This window comes from Armigeres subalbatus, unplaced genomic scaffold (assembly GCF_024139115.2).
Source record: "Armigeres subalbatus isolate Guangzhou_Male unplaced genomic scaffold, GZ_Asu_2 Contig1232, whole genome shotgun sequence".
NCBI lineage: Eukaryota > Metazoa > Arthropoda > Insecta > Diptera > Culicidae > Armigeres > Armigeres subalbatus.
Window position 1 is genome coordinate 95,644 of NW_026941993.1, and position 18,247 is coordinate 113,890.

Below are 18,247 nucleotides of genomic sequence, written 5' to 3' on the forward strand. Positions count from 1 at the left end.
CCCCCCCTCCTCCCATGTAAGATTTTTCCTATACAAATAGTTTTTTTATTTATGTGGAGTGTAAGAAAATGGAGACCCCCCTCCCCCATAAGTGCTTACGTAATTAGTGTACGACCCCTTAGGGCAAACGCTTTGGCCAAATGAAATTTTCAACTGAACCGTTTCTGATCTAATTACCGTTTCGCCTGAACATTACGGCCAAATGAATTTCGGCTAGAGGACTTGCAGCTTGACGTGCTATCTGGCCAAATAGCTTCCCGTTGAAATATTTTCCGTGGAATTTCCGAAGAATTTATTATGGACAATACAAAGAATCCAAAGATTTTTTTTTAAATTCCGGAGAATGTTCTATTCAAATGCCAAAAAGCTTTCTGTGGAAATTTGAAAAAAAAAATACATAGAAGCTTTTAAGAATTTTAGTGAAAATTCCCTGTGGAAATTCCGAAGAATTTTCCATAGAAATTTAAAAAAAATGCCTCCAGAATATTAAAACATCTTCCATAGAAATCCAAAGCATTTTTTTAAATCCTCTTGATAACTTTCCGTTGAAATTCCAGAAAGTTTGCCGCGGATATTTCGAAGAATTTTCTGTGTAAATTTCGAAGAATACTCAACAGCAACTCCAAGCAATTTTCCTTGGATATTTTGAACAGTTTTCTGTAGAGCTTTGGAACATTTTTCCGTGAAAATCCTGGGGAATTTTTCATGCTAATTCAAAAAAAAGCTTCTCGAATTTTTCATGCTAATTAAAAAAGAATTTCTCGGGAAAACTTTAAAGTACACGTGGAAAATCTGAAAATGTTTTCCACATTAATATTTTAGAAAAAACTTATAGATTTTATTTGGGGAAATCCATCAGATTTTACCGGTGAAATTAAAAAAATTCTCCCCTGTTCGAAACCGTACCGAAAAAATCGAAAATTGAAAAAAGAAGAAGATCACAGTAAGAAGTAAGAACATATTGAAACAATCTCACCAAATTGATCTAATTTAGGTTATTGACCACTCTTAGTGTCCACAAATAAATCGCTTCACTCTTCCAGAGGAATTATAAATGTCACAAACGCACATTTTATAACAAAACACATACCCATAAACAAGTCACAAGAATTACACTTTGGTGATAGTTATCAAATGCGTGAAACGAAAACTTCAGAACGTTTTTTTCTTCTAGTCAGCTATGTGTAAACATCAGCCGAATCTAATTCTTAATTTTACGGGAACGAACAAAATCGTGACAGCAAATTCAAAAGCAACCATCCGTGCCCATGGCTTGCTCCGACTCCAAAGTTTTGTTGAAGCCCTACTTTAAAATTATATTTATTCAAAAATATGTTGCTGAGCATGGGTTAAAAAAATGAGCTGTGCAATAAAATTATGTAATGCATGCAATAAATGACGATGGTGATGCAGCAATAAAATTATGTAACCGAGGGTTGTGATTTGGCATTTTGGTTTTATATAGCCAATCCAAAGTATAGCCCCAGCGTTTTGTAACTTCTCCAATAATTGCGGATCGAATTGTCTTGCTAACCTGATGGGTTAAAATATTACAATGGCCACAATAAATACAGTCTAACCTCCATAAGACGATGTTCTATAACTCGATATCGACTCATGGAAGCAAATTATGCCATAATAAAAAAGTATTTTCTAAGTGGCTGTGATTGTCCCTTGAAACAGCTTTTCTAAGAATTTCTATTCCACATCTCGATATTTCCATTAGTCGATGGTCCCTTTAAAATCGACTCATGGAGGTTTGACCGTACATTACGACGTACGGAAGAGTTGGACAAGATGATTCACTTGAGGCGAACTCTCAAACATTCTAATTTTACTTTTTTAACATGGATCTATCCATATCGCTCATAATCTGTATGTGATGGGGATTTTTTTAATACGGAACATGCTGACCCAACTGCCCTATTTTGGTTTGAATTTCACACGAGATTGCACGTTTTTCTGATAATCGTGCGAAACAAAGCTGAAAAGTATTTTAATTTGCCTTACTCTACCAAAATGAAATTTTATTCGCAAATCCAGTGAAAATAATGTAGATCTACATCATTCATCTTACAAGATTATGATCTCTGCACTAAAATGTAAACGATGCTCAAACGATGGCACCCAAGAAAATAACTCACATATTAAAAACAATAACATCCTTTCAGGTTGCCACTTTGAAATCGAACAATATTCTTAGAAAAATCTGATTACGGAGGGACGTACATAAGTTATACTCGAAGAGAGGCTTCGAAGTACGTGATGATCAATACATAATTTTGAAAAAGCAAACTGAAAATATGATGCCGGAAAAGAAAGTTAGATAGCATTAGAAAAATATCAAATTTACGTTTCTGTCTCAAATATCCATACATTCGCTTCCAACAAATCTCCTGAATCTCCCCAATGAATAATTTGCTAATCGTTGTATTATCCTTCTCTCATCCCACGCTAGGTCCGGGCCATGGAGCAGCGACTGTGTGACTGGCCCAAGCCACAGAGCATAACTGGGCCAGCCGGAAGCAGTAGCGGTGGGACGCAAGGTCAAAGCTCCAACGCCAAAGCCCCCATCGAAAAGGTCAAAATCACACAGCTCGAGTCGGCAGTCGAGGAGCAGAAACAGCTTAGGCTCCAGGACGCCCGCCAGGTCGGTGCCAAGGCGGCCAAAATCAAGGAGTGGGTCACCAACAAATTACGCGAGCTTGAGGAGCAAAACCAGCTCCTGAGGGAGCAGAACATCAAGTGCAATCAACAGTTAGAGTTGTTAAGGAACCACATCGCAACCCAAAGCAGTAGACATAGTATACAGCAACCCGTTAGATCTAGTTTAAGCTTAGACGTCCAGGACTACAAGCGGCGCAGCGGTCGCCGACGGAGCGAATCCCTTGATCCGCCGGAGCATCGCTCTCCTGGCGTCATCGTCCGTGCACCATCACCGACGGAACCTTTCGATGGAACCTCAGGAATTAGCTAGAGACTTAGCGGCCGCCGTCGACGGCCTTAACCTTATCCCCCTCGTCCCAGGTCATCAGCCCAGTCCCAACTCCGATGTGGACACCGCACATGACTACGCGGAGATCTACACGCCTTCGCGTGAGAAGGCCCCCACCTGGTTGAAGGGTCTCCCAAGCGGGGGATCCAGTACGACCACCTCGGACTCGGTGGCCGACTTGAGAACCCCGCGACCTCCAACGCCTCCACTTCATCGATTCCCCAGCTGGGAGGCGAAGATCTACCAGGTAAGTTTAGAGTAACTCAATGTAGGAGATCTTGCTTTGACTGATTCGCTTGTATGTAGGTGGCAAATGATGGCCTAGCAGGTGACGAAAACGAATCTCAGGACCAGGAGTCCGGGTCCGGCATGACGTCCAGCGTAGGGATGAACTCCCGCTCGCAAACCGTGTCCGGTGGATACTGTGATATTAGTGTACCGGTTTACGCCACCGTTAAAGGGGTGCGTAAAATTCAATAATCTCCCATATTGCCGTTGATTTAACGATCGTTTCTAATTCGCAGCGTGCCTCCCAGATCCGATCGATGCCATTTACCGGAGATTCAAGCGACGACAGCAGTGACGGCGAGGATCACGGTGCCATTATGACCTGTGCCACATCCACTCATAATTCGCACAACTCAACCAGCACGGATAACACCGAGACGAGCACCTCGGGCAGTGCGTCTAGTCCTTCGAAGAGTCTCAAAACCTCCTCTAGTCTGAGTCCCGCCAAACGTAGTGGGTCCGAAAGTCCAAAGAACAAAGCCCGAGGTAATATCATCGTAGACTGCACCCGTGTCAAATATCGCTTATTTGTGCTAACATTGGCTTTTGAGCTCACTTACACTAACCCGCACTAAGTTTTCTCTATCATAACCTACTTTTCGCAAATGCTTCAACTTCCAAATTGTATGCTCCTGCTGCTGGCGTTGCATTGTACTTACTATGTCTTATAGCAACCTTGGTTTTAGCGCTGGGATTCCATTCATTTCGCAGAGTGTGATTCGACCGTATCCACAACGATTGACCGATTGGTTGGCGAAGAAAATTAATTTTCCGTTTTTCTCTTTGTTTTCATCTCCACACAAAAATTCTACCCCTGACACACCCCTGCACACTTTCGACACCCATTTCCCACCACCACCATCGATTGTAGTAATTTCAGAAATGTCCTTTGAATCAGGGCTGTCCGATGACTACGCGATACCACCGGATGCGGTGTCTACGGTGGACACGACCTGCATGGACGCGTCGATGCCGTCGCTGCTGATGAGAACCTCCTACGCCGATTCGCCGAAAAAGATGGAGACCTTGGAAAAGGTTCGGCAAGAATAACTCGGTTGAACGATCCTGATTGAATAACACATCGCTTTTCCATAGGTGGGCCATCTGGCCAAGCTGGGCGGTAAACTGAAAACGTGGCGCAAGCGATGGTTCGTACTGAAGAACGGTCAGCTGACGTACTGGAAGAGCCAGCACGACGTGAACCGGAAACCGCAGGGAACGATCGCATTAGACGAGGCGTGTCGGATAAACCGTGCGGAGGGAGCGTCGACGTTTGAGATTGACACGGGCAAGAAGGTGTACTATCTGACGGCCGATTCGAATGCTACGATGGATGACTGGATACGGGTCCTGCAGAACGTGCAGAGGCGAAACGCTACGAAACTGCTGCTCAGTCGAGACGATCAGAAGCCAACGGTACAGGGGTGGGTTACCAAGGTGAAGAATGGACACGCAAAAAAGTGTTGGTGCGTGCTGTTGGGAAAGATGTTCCTGTATTTTAAGGCACCGGGGGAGACGGTAAGCAATTAAGAAATTAAAAACATCAAATGCTACAAGAATTATTATTTTCAGAATCCACTCGGTCAGATCAACATGCGGGACGCTCGGGTTGAAGAAGTGGAGCACGTTTCCGATTCGGATTCGGAAGAACGTGAAGATCAAGCGCAAAGTCAAGCAAGGCTCACCGTTGCGATTTATCCGCAGCAACAAGGAGTGGTATGTCCATTCTACAATTTCCTAGGTTTAAGTGCTAAAGATTTTAAAATTCATTTCATAGGGTCCGACGTATCTAATTCTTCCGGGGAAACAGGAACGTGACAATTGGCTGTACCACCTTACGGTTGTTTCGGGTGGGGGCCCAAATGCCGGTACCCAGTACGAGCAGCTTATTCAGAAATTGATGGAAACTGATGGCGACCCCAGTGAGTGAACAATTGATATGAAATATAAAATTAAGTCTAACAAATCTATTTTCAAATAGATTGCGTCCTATGGCGACACCCAATTCTACTGCACACTAAGGACAACATAACCTCACCACTGACTTCGTTACATTCCGAAACGCTTCAAGCGGAAGCTATCAAGCTTTTCAAGGTATGTTTGGTCATTTTTAAGTTCTTGAAAAAACATTGTTTATTTTCTTGTGTTGAAACCATCGCAGAGCTGCCAACTGTTCATGTCGGTGGCGGTCAACCAGCCGGGAATCGATTACCACGTGGTCCTTGCCCAGAACGCGCTCCAGCAATGCTTGGATATGCCCGAACTTCAGTCGGAACTGATTTGCACCCTGATCAAACAAACGTCCCGCCATACCGGCCAAAAACTGGGTGTAGGTGTCCAGGTAAACAAAAAACTGGGCATACCGGCTCGTGTAAGTTGCAAGTTGATACTCATATTCGAGGGGAACGCTTGCCAATTTGGCGTGCTTCTTCTCTTGGTTAAACTGAATGCTTTGAATTCTGAATTAGATTTCGTAGACACTGACCCCAATTTGTTTAAGTTGACCCATTTAAACTATATTTTTGAATAAATTCTATTTTAGTTTTACTAATAATAATAGTTCATATTTCAGTTAGTCATCCTCATCCCATGTTTCATAATTGAATGATTGATTGGCTGTTTATACAAATTGGCACGAATTTCTTTATTTATAGTTTTTTTAGAGTTCAAACCTGTAACAAACCTTTTGGTTATCAAAATTTTTACCAGAAATAAGGTGTTTGATGCATGACCAAGTTCAAAGAAGGATGCCGCATATAAACTTGTATCAATCTCAAAGAAATGTATGTAACTATATGTAAAGTGATATGGAATATGTGTATAGAAACGAACGGGATACAGAGGTAAATTTCTCTACACCACCCACATACCTCCCTCTTTTCCTTATAACCGGCCCACCCCATCTTTAATCGTCCGCTAAGGATAGAGAATATATGACCAATATTGGTGTAAATCGGTTAAGGGGTTCAGAAGTTATACTAAATTGTTCGTTTTCTGAACAATACTCAACCCCAATAACCTTCCCTAGCAGCACAATTATAGCCGATTTGATTGCAGCAACTTATATATGACTCGTTCCAGTTCTATATGGGTCACATAAACTCGTCTACGACATGTGTGCTGCTCGGGTCCTGCATTCCAAATGATCCTTCCAACTCCTCTATAATCGTTTCCATGTCCCAAATTTCCCAAATATCCCATCGACCCATGGAATATCGCTGGTTTAAATTTCACTCATGCAAGTTGCGTTCATGCAAGTTGCGGGTCAAACAAAAGCCACGGCCTGGCACCCTGTAGGGACGGGGAATGTATACTCCCACTCGTCCCACTCCCACAGTGGTTCGTGAAGCAGCAGACATGAACAGCAGTTTCCCTCAGCAATTCCCGAAGGCTAGAGCTGACGTACGTAGTCAACCAAGCCTGGCTGAAGAGTTGTGTGTTATGTATGGGTGATATCCGGTTGGCAAGCTCACGTGGGTCTCCCGTGCGGCTTTACATAGAATCAAATCGACTTGATGTACGGAATAATGACTTAAAATATGGGGTAACCTGTAGGCTTCCGTTATGACAATAAATAAATTACAAATTACGGAATAAAGGTAGTGCCGATATCGCGAATGACCATCGCCTACTCATCGTCGAAATATGCCTGAACATCACTCTAACTTTCACCTACTCAGTGACTGAGTAAAATTGTATTGCCATCTCTTTTCTTCCTTCGGAAATTTTACTCAATTTCCGTCAAAAGCAGGATTACTCATAGTTTTGAGTTGTCCTGCTTTTAACGGAAATTGAGTAAAATTTCCGTGGGATAGAAAGAGAGAGCAATACAATTTTACTCAGTCACTGAGTAGGTGAAAGTTAGCGTGATTGCGCAGATTCGTCGGCAGATGAGAGCGACACCGAATGTAACGTCACATTCCAGGTCGCTCGTTTTCGGCCGCCTATCGCCAGTCTCCGTCCACAACGGTCGCACGCGCATCTTCCTCGATTGCACACAGCAGGCGAGTGCGAGGTCTACTCCGGAACCAATGTCATCTTTCAGGTTCTCTGCTAAAGATGACTTCTGGCTGGTCTGGTCTCACATTACATGGCCACCCCACTGTAATCTTTCGTATTTTATCAGCCTGCCGATGTCTGCATTTTTGTATACTTGGTACAAATCGTGATTCCTACTTCTCCGTCATTCATCATTTTCTACCACGCCGCCATATTGAGCGCAGTATTTTCCGGCCAAACACCCCGAGAATTTGATAGTCCGAGTCCGAGAATTTGATAGCATCTTTCAACGTCCATGCTTCATGGCCGTACTGGGCGACTGGAAGCATCAATGATTTGTACACCCAACCGGCGGTTGTTAGATTTTCCAACAATTCTGTATAATAATCTACCAAAACCTGTATAAGAACTGAGCATATGCGAAATTGCTAGATTCTTATACAAATATTGTATAAGAATCTAACAATTTCGCATATGCCCAGTTCTTATACAGGTTTTGCTAGATTCTTATACAGAATTGTTAGAAAATCTAACAATCGCCGATTGGGTGTACAGAGACTGGGAGACTTTAGCTGGCTACGCAAATTGCAGAAAGTCTCACTTGCAGCCTGAACACGTCTTTTCATCTCGCGGCTAACGTCATTATCACATGTAACGAGTGCTCCAAAATATATGAATTCGTCGACAACCTCGAATCGTATCCCATCCACTACCACCACGGGACCAACGCCGTTTGGACTGCCACATTCTTTGCCACATAGTTTTGACAGAGTTTATGATCAGTCCTATCCTAAAGGCGCGAAAGTCACTTCCACTGCTGTGCGATCTACACCAATGATGTTGATGTCATCCGCAAAACCTAGGAGCATGTAAGACTTGTTGATGATGGTTCCGTTTCTTTGCACACTAGATCTTTGAATTGCACCTTCCAGAGCTACACCTGTGTCAAAATGACATACATACAAGTTGATAATTTTTCTATCAGTTGTTTTTCAGATATTTCTTGAAAAAAATGTTGAATAGCAGATTAGAAAGCGCATCGCCCTGCTTCAATCCATTTAACGTCACGAACGGGTCCAATCCATCCAGCGTCACACGAATCAGCTTAATATGCTTTGCCGGAAAGCCATATTGTAGCATTGCATGCCATGGTTCGTTCCGCTTCATTGAATCGTACGCTGCCATGAAATCTACAAACACAAGATGAGTCCGCAAGTTGTATTCCCGGAATTTATCAATGATTTGTCGCAGAGTAAACATCTGGTTCGTTGTTGATCGTATTTCTCGAAAACCGCTTTGATATTCGCCTACACAGGTCTACGCAAACGGACGCAGTCTGCTAAACAGAATTCAGGAGGTTACCTTGTAGGCGGTATTGAGGATTGTTATTCCTCGATAATTAGCAAAATCGGGTCTGTTCCCTTTCTTGTAGATAGGACATATGAGGCCATCACGCCAGCTCGGAGGCATTTCTTCTCCTTCCCAAAACATTTCAATCACTTGGTGGATTTTTTCGTTTAGCCAGTTACTCTCAGCTTTTAGAAGCTCGGCCGGGATTTCGTCCTTCCCAGCGGCCTTGCCGTTCTTCAGCTCCCGAACAGGTTTTCTCATTTGGTGTAGCGTTGGTGGCTCCACTGCTTGTCCATCATCCGCAATCCTGATTCTGCTTGAATCCTCCTTTGTCCGAATATCCATTCAACAATAACTCAAAGTGCTCCTTCCACCTAGCAGCCACCCCTCCTCAATTGGTCAACAGATTTCCGGAGCTGTCATTGATCATGTATGGCACATCATGTCAACTCTGTAAGTTAGAGTTTAGCTTACGTAGAAATATAGAACATGCGACTCACCTTTTGGACTCATCCTAGGGGCAATCTAGCTTTCCTAGCCGAGTGGAAATTTCTACGTTGGGAGAAGGGCTTCTCCTTTCTGCCGTTGTAACCGTGTCACTCCGCACTATCGATCGAACTCGACCCGTTCACGCGTTACTTCCTTGGACGAGCAGGTATTCCGACAACGAGAGATCACGAAATTTCACAATTTCTCAACAGTTTTACACTACGGGAGATGTATGGGGGGAAATCTTCACTCGCGATAAACGAATAAATTGTATAATAGGTTTTAGATAATTTTAAGTTTGTTATTATGGGACATTTGTTGAAATGTAACAACTCACATCAGCCAGTGCGCCACGAATATGAAATTCACCACAGCAAATGACAAAAATTCACCACGCGTTTAAATAGGCCACTCACATTCATGCCCTCCAGGGCCCTCCTTAGTCGTGCGGTAAGACGCGCGGCTGCAAAGTAAGACCATGCTGAGGGTGGCTGGGTTCGATTCCCGGTGCCGGTCTAGACAATTTTCGGATTGGAAATTGTTTCGTCTTCCTTGGGCATAAAAGTATCATCGTGCTAGCCTCATGATATACGAATGCAAAAATGGTAACCTGGCTTAGAAACCTCGCAGTTATTAACTGTGGAAGTGCTTAATGAACACTAAGCTGCGAGGCGGCTCTGTCCCAGTGTGGGGATGTAATGCCAATAAGAAGAAGAAGACATTCATGCAGTAACGCTCGAACTGAGCAGCCTGTCAGAATGACTTGTGTTGGGTTGAAAGCTTAAGGTGATTATACAATCAGTCCCGTGGTGAATTTTAAATTCACCACATGTTTTCCACTCTCATCTTCAGTAGGTAAAATAGGACATAATACTTTTCATACAGTGCTGAAACTGAAGTCGATTGTATAGCATAAGTAAGCAATTGATTCTACGATTGAATCAGCACTATGTGCGTTATAGTTCTCTCAATCCGAGCTCTTGGAAATCGACTGAAAAAAGCACATGCTTTCCAAGATGGCCGACTTGTGGCTTTGTTGTATAACCACCTTAATTGAATGGTTGGTGCTGGAATGATTTTTGGCTGCCATACAATCGCACTCACGGCGATGAGATTTACCGGACAATATGCTGAGATCCATGTTTTCCACTACATTGACTTTGACATATTTCAACCCTGGTTGCCACAATGCGTTCAAATCATCTCCAGTTAGATGTCCTTCGATTCTTTCGTCGAGCTTATGACCGAATTGTTCCGTAACGCCCTCGCCCGACAGTCGCTGTATGTTCGGCCGCATGATTCTCTCACCCCTACAACCGATGATGCTGGACAACCTTGCGTGAATCTTACATACCACCAGATAGTGGCCAGAGTCGATATTTGGGCCTCGGGAGGTCCTCACATCTATGACATCTGAGAAATGCTGACCGCCCACCAAAACATGATCGATTTGAGATCACGTATCTTCATTTGGGTGTCTCCATCAGGTGTGATTTTGAATATTCTCGCGTGCAAAATACAGATAGCTATTACTCTGGCTGCGGCAAAATTGATCAGCCTCAGGCCGTTGTCATTGCGTGGAGGCTCTACTTTCCAATGACCTCCCGACCTGTGCGTTTGCGTCACCGATGGTGAATTTCACGTCGTGTTGGGCATTTTTCGTAGGACTTGCATTGATACAGCATTGATCAAGCTGTAGTTGAAAAACTTGCTCTTAACTCTCAACACGTAGAAGCAATCATTTACCGGCCTCCAACTAATGATTCGACGCTGCTGCTTACCACCAAGCCCTACGAAACCAACTCCATGATCTACCTTCTCACCGCCACTGTAGTAGATGTGATACTTGAATGAAGTATCCGCAATTGGGTCAACTGCGCGGAATTCCCGTTCTCCTGTTCCATCGCCATCGGATCTCCTGAAGTGACGCAACCTCCACCTTCACCTTTTGCAGCTCCCGAGCAAAGAGGACAACTCGTCGTAAGGGGGCCTAACGTTCCAAGTATCGAGTTTTCAATAAGAATGAATGACCAAATTTTCAAATTCGTCCTAGAGAGCTGCAACTTTGTTCAAATAGTTAGGTCAGCAATCAATAAGCAAAATAATCGCGGGTGTGTCTCATTGCATAACAATTGTTTTGTCAAACAAAGTATCCGAAGAACCAATCTCGGTCTATGAAAGAACTCATAGATTTGCGGGTTTTACTTAGTGATTACGGATAATCAGTATCACCCGGGAGGCAAGTGACTGATTTTGAAGGCAAATTTCTTAGATGGCCTTCTCTTAACCCTAGAGCGTTTATTTTTTTTTTAATTTCTTTTTAAAAAATGAGTATTGAAAGTCTAGTGTTTCAGATCTATCGCAAAGGGGACTTGATGGTCTCCCGCAGTTAATTTCTGCTCACTTAACTTTTCTTTCGGATTTCTATAACACAAGAAAAGGATATAAGCAGTGTCAGTAGAATCATGCTCAAATCCCAATCATCGAGGCCTAAGATCGCGCTAATTGACCATCAATTCTGCAGAGGAGCAGTTCGCTTGAGTTTTTTGACGTAAACTACGTCTAAGGGGAAGCCTCGGATACAGGGTGCAAAATGAAAATTTCCAAATTGGAGACCGTCACGAAATCATGTAAGATTTCAAACGTTAATACCGACTTTATGGATCTTCGAGATTTTCTTATCAATAGATTTGGAAACTTTCCACCAACTCGCTAATTGTATTAAAACTATTGATTGTCAACGTCAAACTATTGAAAATTTTAGTTCTTTCACGTCTGGTAAAAATTTCGGAAGCCCGTTCATGCATCCACAACACGGTCATCAGATTGCTGTAAAGTACGCACCTTTTGGCCCACCGCTTCATTTTCTCTGTGCATAAAAAGATTCGTGTCTTGCGTGCGCGCGTCATTTTCGTTCGAGATTTCACGGCGAGCGAAACGCTCCGCAGAAGCGTGGGCCATCTGGTAGCGGTATAGTAATAACAGCTTGATGGCGTTGGCGTTCGGTGGTGTGTTTGACGGTCATGGCAGCAGCAGCAACACGCCATTTACGGTCAATATTTCACGGAGCGTGTACCATCCGGCGTCCGCTGCAACGAACCATCGGACGGCGCTCGTAGTACAATTAAAATTAATCGGTCCTTTGTTTGGACCACCGTTATACACAGTAGAGAAATTGTTTTACCGAAAATGTCCACCAAAGTGAAAATTCATCCAACAATGGTGGCCAAAAAGAAAACTCGTCGTCAGTAAAAACATCACTCAAATGCAATCGTTCCGCACATGTTGTAAGCAGTGCTGTGAAATATTTTTTTTGCAGTAACCACCACCGATGGACAGCTCTGATGCTGCTGGAACTGCCACCGACGCCATAATTGCCACTTTCAATTTGAAGAAAATTCGTTCAAATGAACTATTTTCCAATCAAAATGGGGATCATTAAAGGAAGCGATATATGCGTCTTGATGCGCCTTTAGAACCACCGACAGCAACCAAAGGATTATCCAAATCTGAAAAGAAAATTTCACTTCCTACCGCTAAATGGCTGCAGCAGCTACCACTGCTAATACATTTTCTTCACCTTCGCCAACCGCCATCACTGATGCTGTTGGGATCGATAACGACGCAATCATTGCCATAATTGCATGTCTTTTCAAAGTAAATACAGTTCAAATCAGCTCTTCCGTTTCAAATGGGGGTTCTGAGAAGAACTGATTTATGCTTCTTGAGACCTTGCTGAACGTTTACAACTACTAAGAGCAACCAACCGATTGTCCGAATCTTGCGACAATATTCCACATCCCATATCAGATTTTTCTTAATCCACTTTTATATACAAGAGCAAGTTTATTGAGAGAAGTTTCACCACATTACTAAGCACATTCTTATGGTGACAGACTCCGACGACTGCCACTGATGCCGATGCAGGGACCACTCTTCAAGGAATCTCGAACAAAAGCACTCTCGCGCGCGGGAAAGCTCCTTTCTTATATTCAATTTAGTGCGACCGTTGCCCACCCGCTTTATTGTTTTTTTCTGGGTGTAAATTTTATGTGCACTCATTACTAATAACGAAGGGGCGGAGCTAATGAGCTTACTTCATTAGATACAAGAAAGCTGTTTTACCGCTTACGCGAGGCAGTCAGTTCAAGATTCTTCGCAGAGCGTTCCCAGTATCAGCATCATCAAGATATCGAAATTCATCTAACATTGATGACCGACGGCGGTGGTTGCTGAAGAAATCTCGTCGTCGGTTGCAGGAGTACTGTAGCGAAATTTTCTCGCATACTGATTGTGAATGGCGCACTTGATCGGTGGGCCATTCACAATTTTTCAGGACCATCATTTTATTAAAAAAAGAAGGTTTGGTTTGCTTTATTGGGAATTGTCGCACAAATGAATTTTTCTCACAATGTTCTTTCTTTAGTTTTGCTGCTGCTAGTGACTGGGAAGGGCATTAAGAGGAATTTTGCAGCAGAATTGTGCAAGTGCAATTTTATCTCTCATTTTTACTGGCTGTCGACAAACCTGTTCTACTAAAATTTGTTAAACAAATTCTTTTGAACGCTCCCAATGCTGATGATAACCGCACGATGATTTCAAGCAAAACCGCAAACGCGCGCAGGAGAGCAGCTTTTTAATTGACTTGAGACAATGTCTGCTAAGGTAGCGTCCAAGTATCATTTGTGATGTGTCGTCGGTGGTGATTGAGAAAAATGTTTATGCTGAGATTATGATAATTTTTGGTTAAATTTACGATTGTACCTCCAGGTACGGCCAAGTACCTCCAAAACCGGGGGAGGAAGGACCTGGAAAGGTCCGTCCACCCAGGAAAGACGGTGGTAAGGGGCAGCAGGCTGAGAGCTCTCAGCCGCCCCAGACCAGGGAAATAGAGGGGGATGACGCCTCCTGGACCCTGGCCAAGAACAAGAGGAAACCGAAGACGTCAAGGGCCGAAAAGAATGCCCAGGCGAATGAGGGTAGCAAGAAGTCTAGGGTAGGCGTCAATCGCTCCAGGGGCGGTGCCCTAGTCATCAAGACGGACGAGGCTAAGTACTCGGACGTCTTGAAGGCGATGAGGAGTGACATCAAGCTCGGTGAACTCGGCGCCGACGTACGTCGAATAAGACGTACCCGGATGGGCGAGATGATCCTCGTGCTGAAGCGTGGCGTCTCGCAAAAGGGCGCCGCCTACAAGAAGTTGGCGAAGGAAGTCCTAGGCGAGACGGTCAAGGTGAAGACACTCACGACAGATGTGAATCTAGGGGTTAAAGACCTGGACGAGATCACCGAATTCGAAGAGCTCGTCACGACACTGCGGTGACAGTGTGAAGTGGAGGCGTCCACCGCAGCCGTTCGGCTACGGAAAGGTCCGGCAGGGAGCCAGGTAGCATTGGTTCGGCTATCTGCAGCGGACGCCTCCAAGGTAGTCAAGTTAGGGAGCGTCAAGGTGGGATGGTCGGTGTGCCCTGTGGGTTCCAGCATCCGAAGTTTGCTTCAAGTGCCTGGAACCGGGGCACAAGCAATGGGACTGCAAAGGCCTTAACAGAAGCAATCTCTGCCGACGCTGCGGATTGAAGGGACATAAGGCACAATGCTGCACGAACCCTCCCAATTGTTTGATTTGTTCCAGCAAAGCTGTGAACAGCAAGCACCCCATGGGGAGTTCGATGTGCCTGGCGTTTAAGCGTGCTGCAAATTCACAGTGCAGGTAACGCAGCTGGCTTGCTCGGCCTCGCCGGAGTGCTTGGTGTGCGCAGGTTTAGAGGAAACGACGGAACACGTGTTGTTCGTGTGTCCCCGTTTTCGCGCAATGCGTGACCACATGCTTGCCACATGTGGTCTGGACACTACCTCGGACAACCTAGTTCGGAGGATGTGTAAAGATGCAGTTGGCTGGAACGCCGTTTTATCGGCTATCGTCCAAATCGTCTCGGAGCTACACAGAAGGTGGCGCGCGGACTTAAGGATGGCTAGCTCAGGCGCAAATAAAAGGTGGTCCAAGGGGTCGGAGTCGGCTTCATGGGTCAGTAAAACTGTAGTAAAACTCGATCCTTTTATCGAACAAGTGGCCGCGCGAAGAACAACACGGTATCGTCGCTTTCGCGGCGTCGGTCAACCGAGCGGGTTCCGAGCCCGAGGACGGAAAGGGGTCCTCGTCAAGGTTGGGGCAGGCGTAGGCACCGCGTCGGCAAGTCCCTCTGTGTGTTGGCGAATAGACCCTATCGCAGAGAAGTCAATTTGGGGTGCACCCGGCATCATCATTCTTGATACCAGTCGTGCAGAGGGAAGCAGGCGCGAAGTCGACCCTTCCCACCTTCCGAGGACATAGGGCGTGGTAAGGCCACCTGGAAAGCCTGGACATCACCAATTCGTCGAACTGATATATGATCGGTATATAACACTGATGGGTCTCCAGGTCTTCTATAAAAAGTTTGTTTTTGGAGCGATCATATAGCCTTTATGTATACTTAGTTTACGAGAAAGGCAAAAAACTTATAAAAATCCTGCAATAATGTTGTGCAAAAATTCAAGTTTTCTAGTCGAGTTGATAGGATTTGACTCGCGCTTGATGTCAACCATGCATAATTTTTAATCATCAGACTTTTCAAGGCTATCGAAAGTATAATTTTGTGCAATTATTCTAATTCTATACAAACAAATACAGGCATTTCATTGAGGTTGATACATGAGTATCTGGCAATCCTACATTTCCAATAGATTCTTCATAGCCATTACTCATAGCTAGCAAATTAACATTGCTTAAGCATCAAACACAGTGACACACATCCAGTGTAGCTGGCCACAAATTTCCATCTATAATGTAGTCTAGTAGATAAATAACTGGCATTCGGAACACATCTGGCTGCACTGGAAGTACATCAAAATTAAAACATTCAAAAACAATTCAAATCAAAATCCCTGCTTCCCCATTCCAATTATCGACTATAGTTTGCAACAACAAATCTTAATATTAGCGATTCCCCTCCCACAAAAGAAAATAGACAAAAAAATATCGAGCTAATCATATTTAGACAAAATATAACAAATGAACACGAGTAGGTGTCCAAAAAATTTCGATTTCTAATCATAATCGTAATCAGTAACTGTACCTGCATGGATCTGATCACGTTGTTTCCGCTTGTGGCACTTTTGTACCGTTACTTTCCTATCTCTCCAAAAATCTATTCTGTCACGCTTACGAGCTTCTAGTTTCTTCTGTTCCAAATTCTTCTATTTTCTGAAGTAATCTAATTTAAACGTTTTTATTTTCACTCTTTTAATCCTATTTTAAAAAACTTTTGTTCTATCTACTGCCTTCGATTCTCTTTAAAAATGCCGCGAAGTTTACTAAAATAGAGCCGTCGAACGAGAGCAAGTGGCAATAAAGATTTAATCGTTGGTTTCAATATCAAAACACTCTTTTTCCCTTTATTTTTCCTTCGATCCAATCACTTGAGATCTGAAACATTAAAGCTATATTTAGATCGAACCATGTACGCGATAGTAAATCCATCAACGCAGCGATAGCGGAGATAGTTTTCAGAATGATATTTGCCATTGGTGTTAATTGACAGCTGTCAGTTGAAGGCAGCGGAAATTACGTCTGGTTAAAATATGCGTTAATGCGATTTTCTGTAAACATTTCAGCATGCTATGATTTCTTTCGGTTTTAAGCTACTCTAGAAACCTTTATTTATTATGTTTTAAACCTAGTCGTGTATCCAGAAGTTCAAATTGGTTTTATTTCCATTTTATTCATGTTAGTTCTTTTATTCAACCAATAGTCTGTCTCAAAATAGATAGAGGAAATCATCATCAAATTATTCACATTAGCCCTGTGTTACTGTTCGGAGTCAATAGTCAACCGATCTTACTAATGATGCTCAATTTTTGCCAACCATGTTTCTTTTCTTTCTCTTTTTCTCCGCCTCCCCGAATGCTTGTAAACTTAATATGAAAATTCTACGCTAATGATAAAAAAAAAACAATAAATTCCAAATCTCAAAATGCGAAATACAACAGCAATTGCTGTTGTGTGCCACGCAGAGTTTGTTCACTTGCGATACGCTACAAGGCAATGCATCTCAAGCGAATGGGAGCTCACCAACTTCCATTCAGGTAGGAATTACAGTAATGTTATTTTATGTTTTTGTTCGTTTGCTCTTTCTTGTGTTCTCATCAAACTTGTGTTCTCTTGTCTTTTTGTTTTAATTATATTCTGTTAATAATCTACTGATTCATCGTTTTTTCCTATGGTTTTGCGTGTAAGCAACGGCTGCTAACCAAGGTTTTCCATTTTGATAACTCACATTTCAACTGTAGCCAATTTGATAATCAATGCGTCCCAATTCGCTTCATACTAACCAAATTATTTACTCTTTCCTGTAATTGAGGTTTGCTGATAAAAATATTTAACTAAATCATCAATCACTCTTTTTCGCCCATATTCACCTTTTGAGTTATTATTTAACAATCGTTCAAAACTTTCGTTTTGTTTCCTTCAACTAATTTTAACCATTTATGACATAACTTATTCACATAAACCGTAGGCACCAGCGGTACCTCCGATCGACTGCAAATCTAATCCGCCGGCCTACACGTTTATCCAGGGATGGCAGCTACTATCGCTCGCCGTGTCGCTATTTGTGCCAAAGAACAATCGGTAAGCGAATTCATTATAAACCTCTCTCCCCACCTCTCAATTTTTTAAAATTTCCAAATTACCCACCCCCAAAAGCCTGCTGTGGTACCTCAAGCTGCACCTGTCGCGCAACGCGGATTCGAAAACTGAGTGCGGAAAATACGCGGCCTACTGCGAGCGTGCGCTAGAACGAACGATGCAGAACGGAGGTCGTGAAACGAAACCCTCGCGGATGGAGGTTCTGTCGATCCTGCTGAAGAATCCCTACCACCACTCGTTGCCGCATGCCATACCGGTGCACATGATGAACGGCACCTACCAGGTGGTTTCGTTCGATGGGTCGTCCACGATCGAAGAGTTCCATGCGACGCTGGCGCAGGAGATCGGCTGCCGCGATGGTGCGAACGGGTTCACGCTGTTCAGCGACGATCCGATCGAGAAGGACCTGGAGCACTACCTGGATCCGCAGGCTAAGGTGAGTT

General features: G+C 43.6%; 1 protein-coding gene and 1 long non-coding RNA gene across 2 annotated transcripts in view; one reads left to right on the plus strand and one right to left on the minus strand.

The window, feature by feature from the left end:
- The window catches only part of LOC134202463 (uncharacterized), a 51,167-nt gene extending 34,029 nt beyond the window's left edge, over positions 1–17,138 (minus strand). Inside the window, exon 1 of the long non-coding RNA XR_009977232.1 lies at positions 16,234–17,138. This is a non-coding gene — a long non-coding RNA (uncharacterized LOC134202463). The remainder of the gene's footprint in view (positions 1–16,233) is intronic.
- Positions 1–18,247, plus strand: part of LOC134202462 (uncharacterized protein CG43867-like) — a 99,355-nt gene that overhangs the window by 58,218 nt on the left and 22,890 nt on the right. Inside the window, 13 exon segments of the mRNA XM_062677446.1 lie at positions 2,459–2,910; positions 2,912–3,242; positions 3,302–3,457; positions 3,520–3,769; positions 4,182–4,318; positions 4,379–4,801; positions 4,856–4,999; positions 5,061–5,205; positions 5,265–5,377; positions 5,445–5,654; positions 17,147–17,242; positions 17,674–17,786; positions 17,862–18,240. Coding sequence (XP_062533430.1) covers positions 2,468–2,910; positions 2,912–3,242; positions 3,302–3,457; positions 3,520–3,769; positions 4,182–4,318; positions 4,379–4,801; positions 4,856–4,999; positions 5,061–5,205; positions 5,265–5,377; positions 5,445–5,654; positions 17,147–17,242; positions 17,674–17,786; positions 17,862–18,240 — 2,940 coding nt within the window. The 5' untranslated portion in view covers positions 2,459–2,467.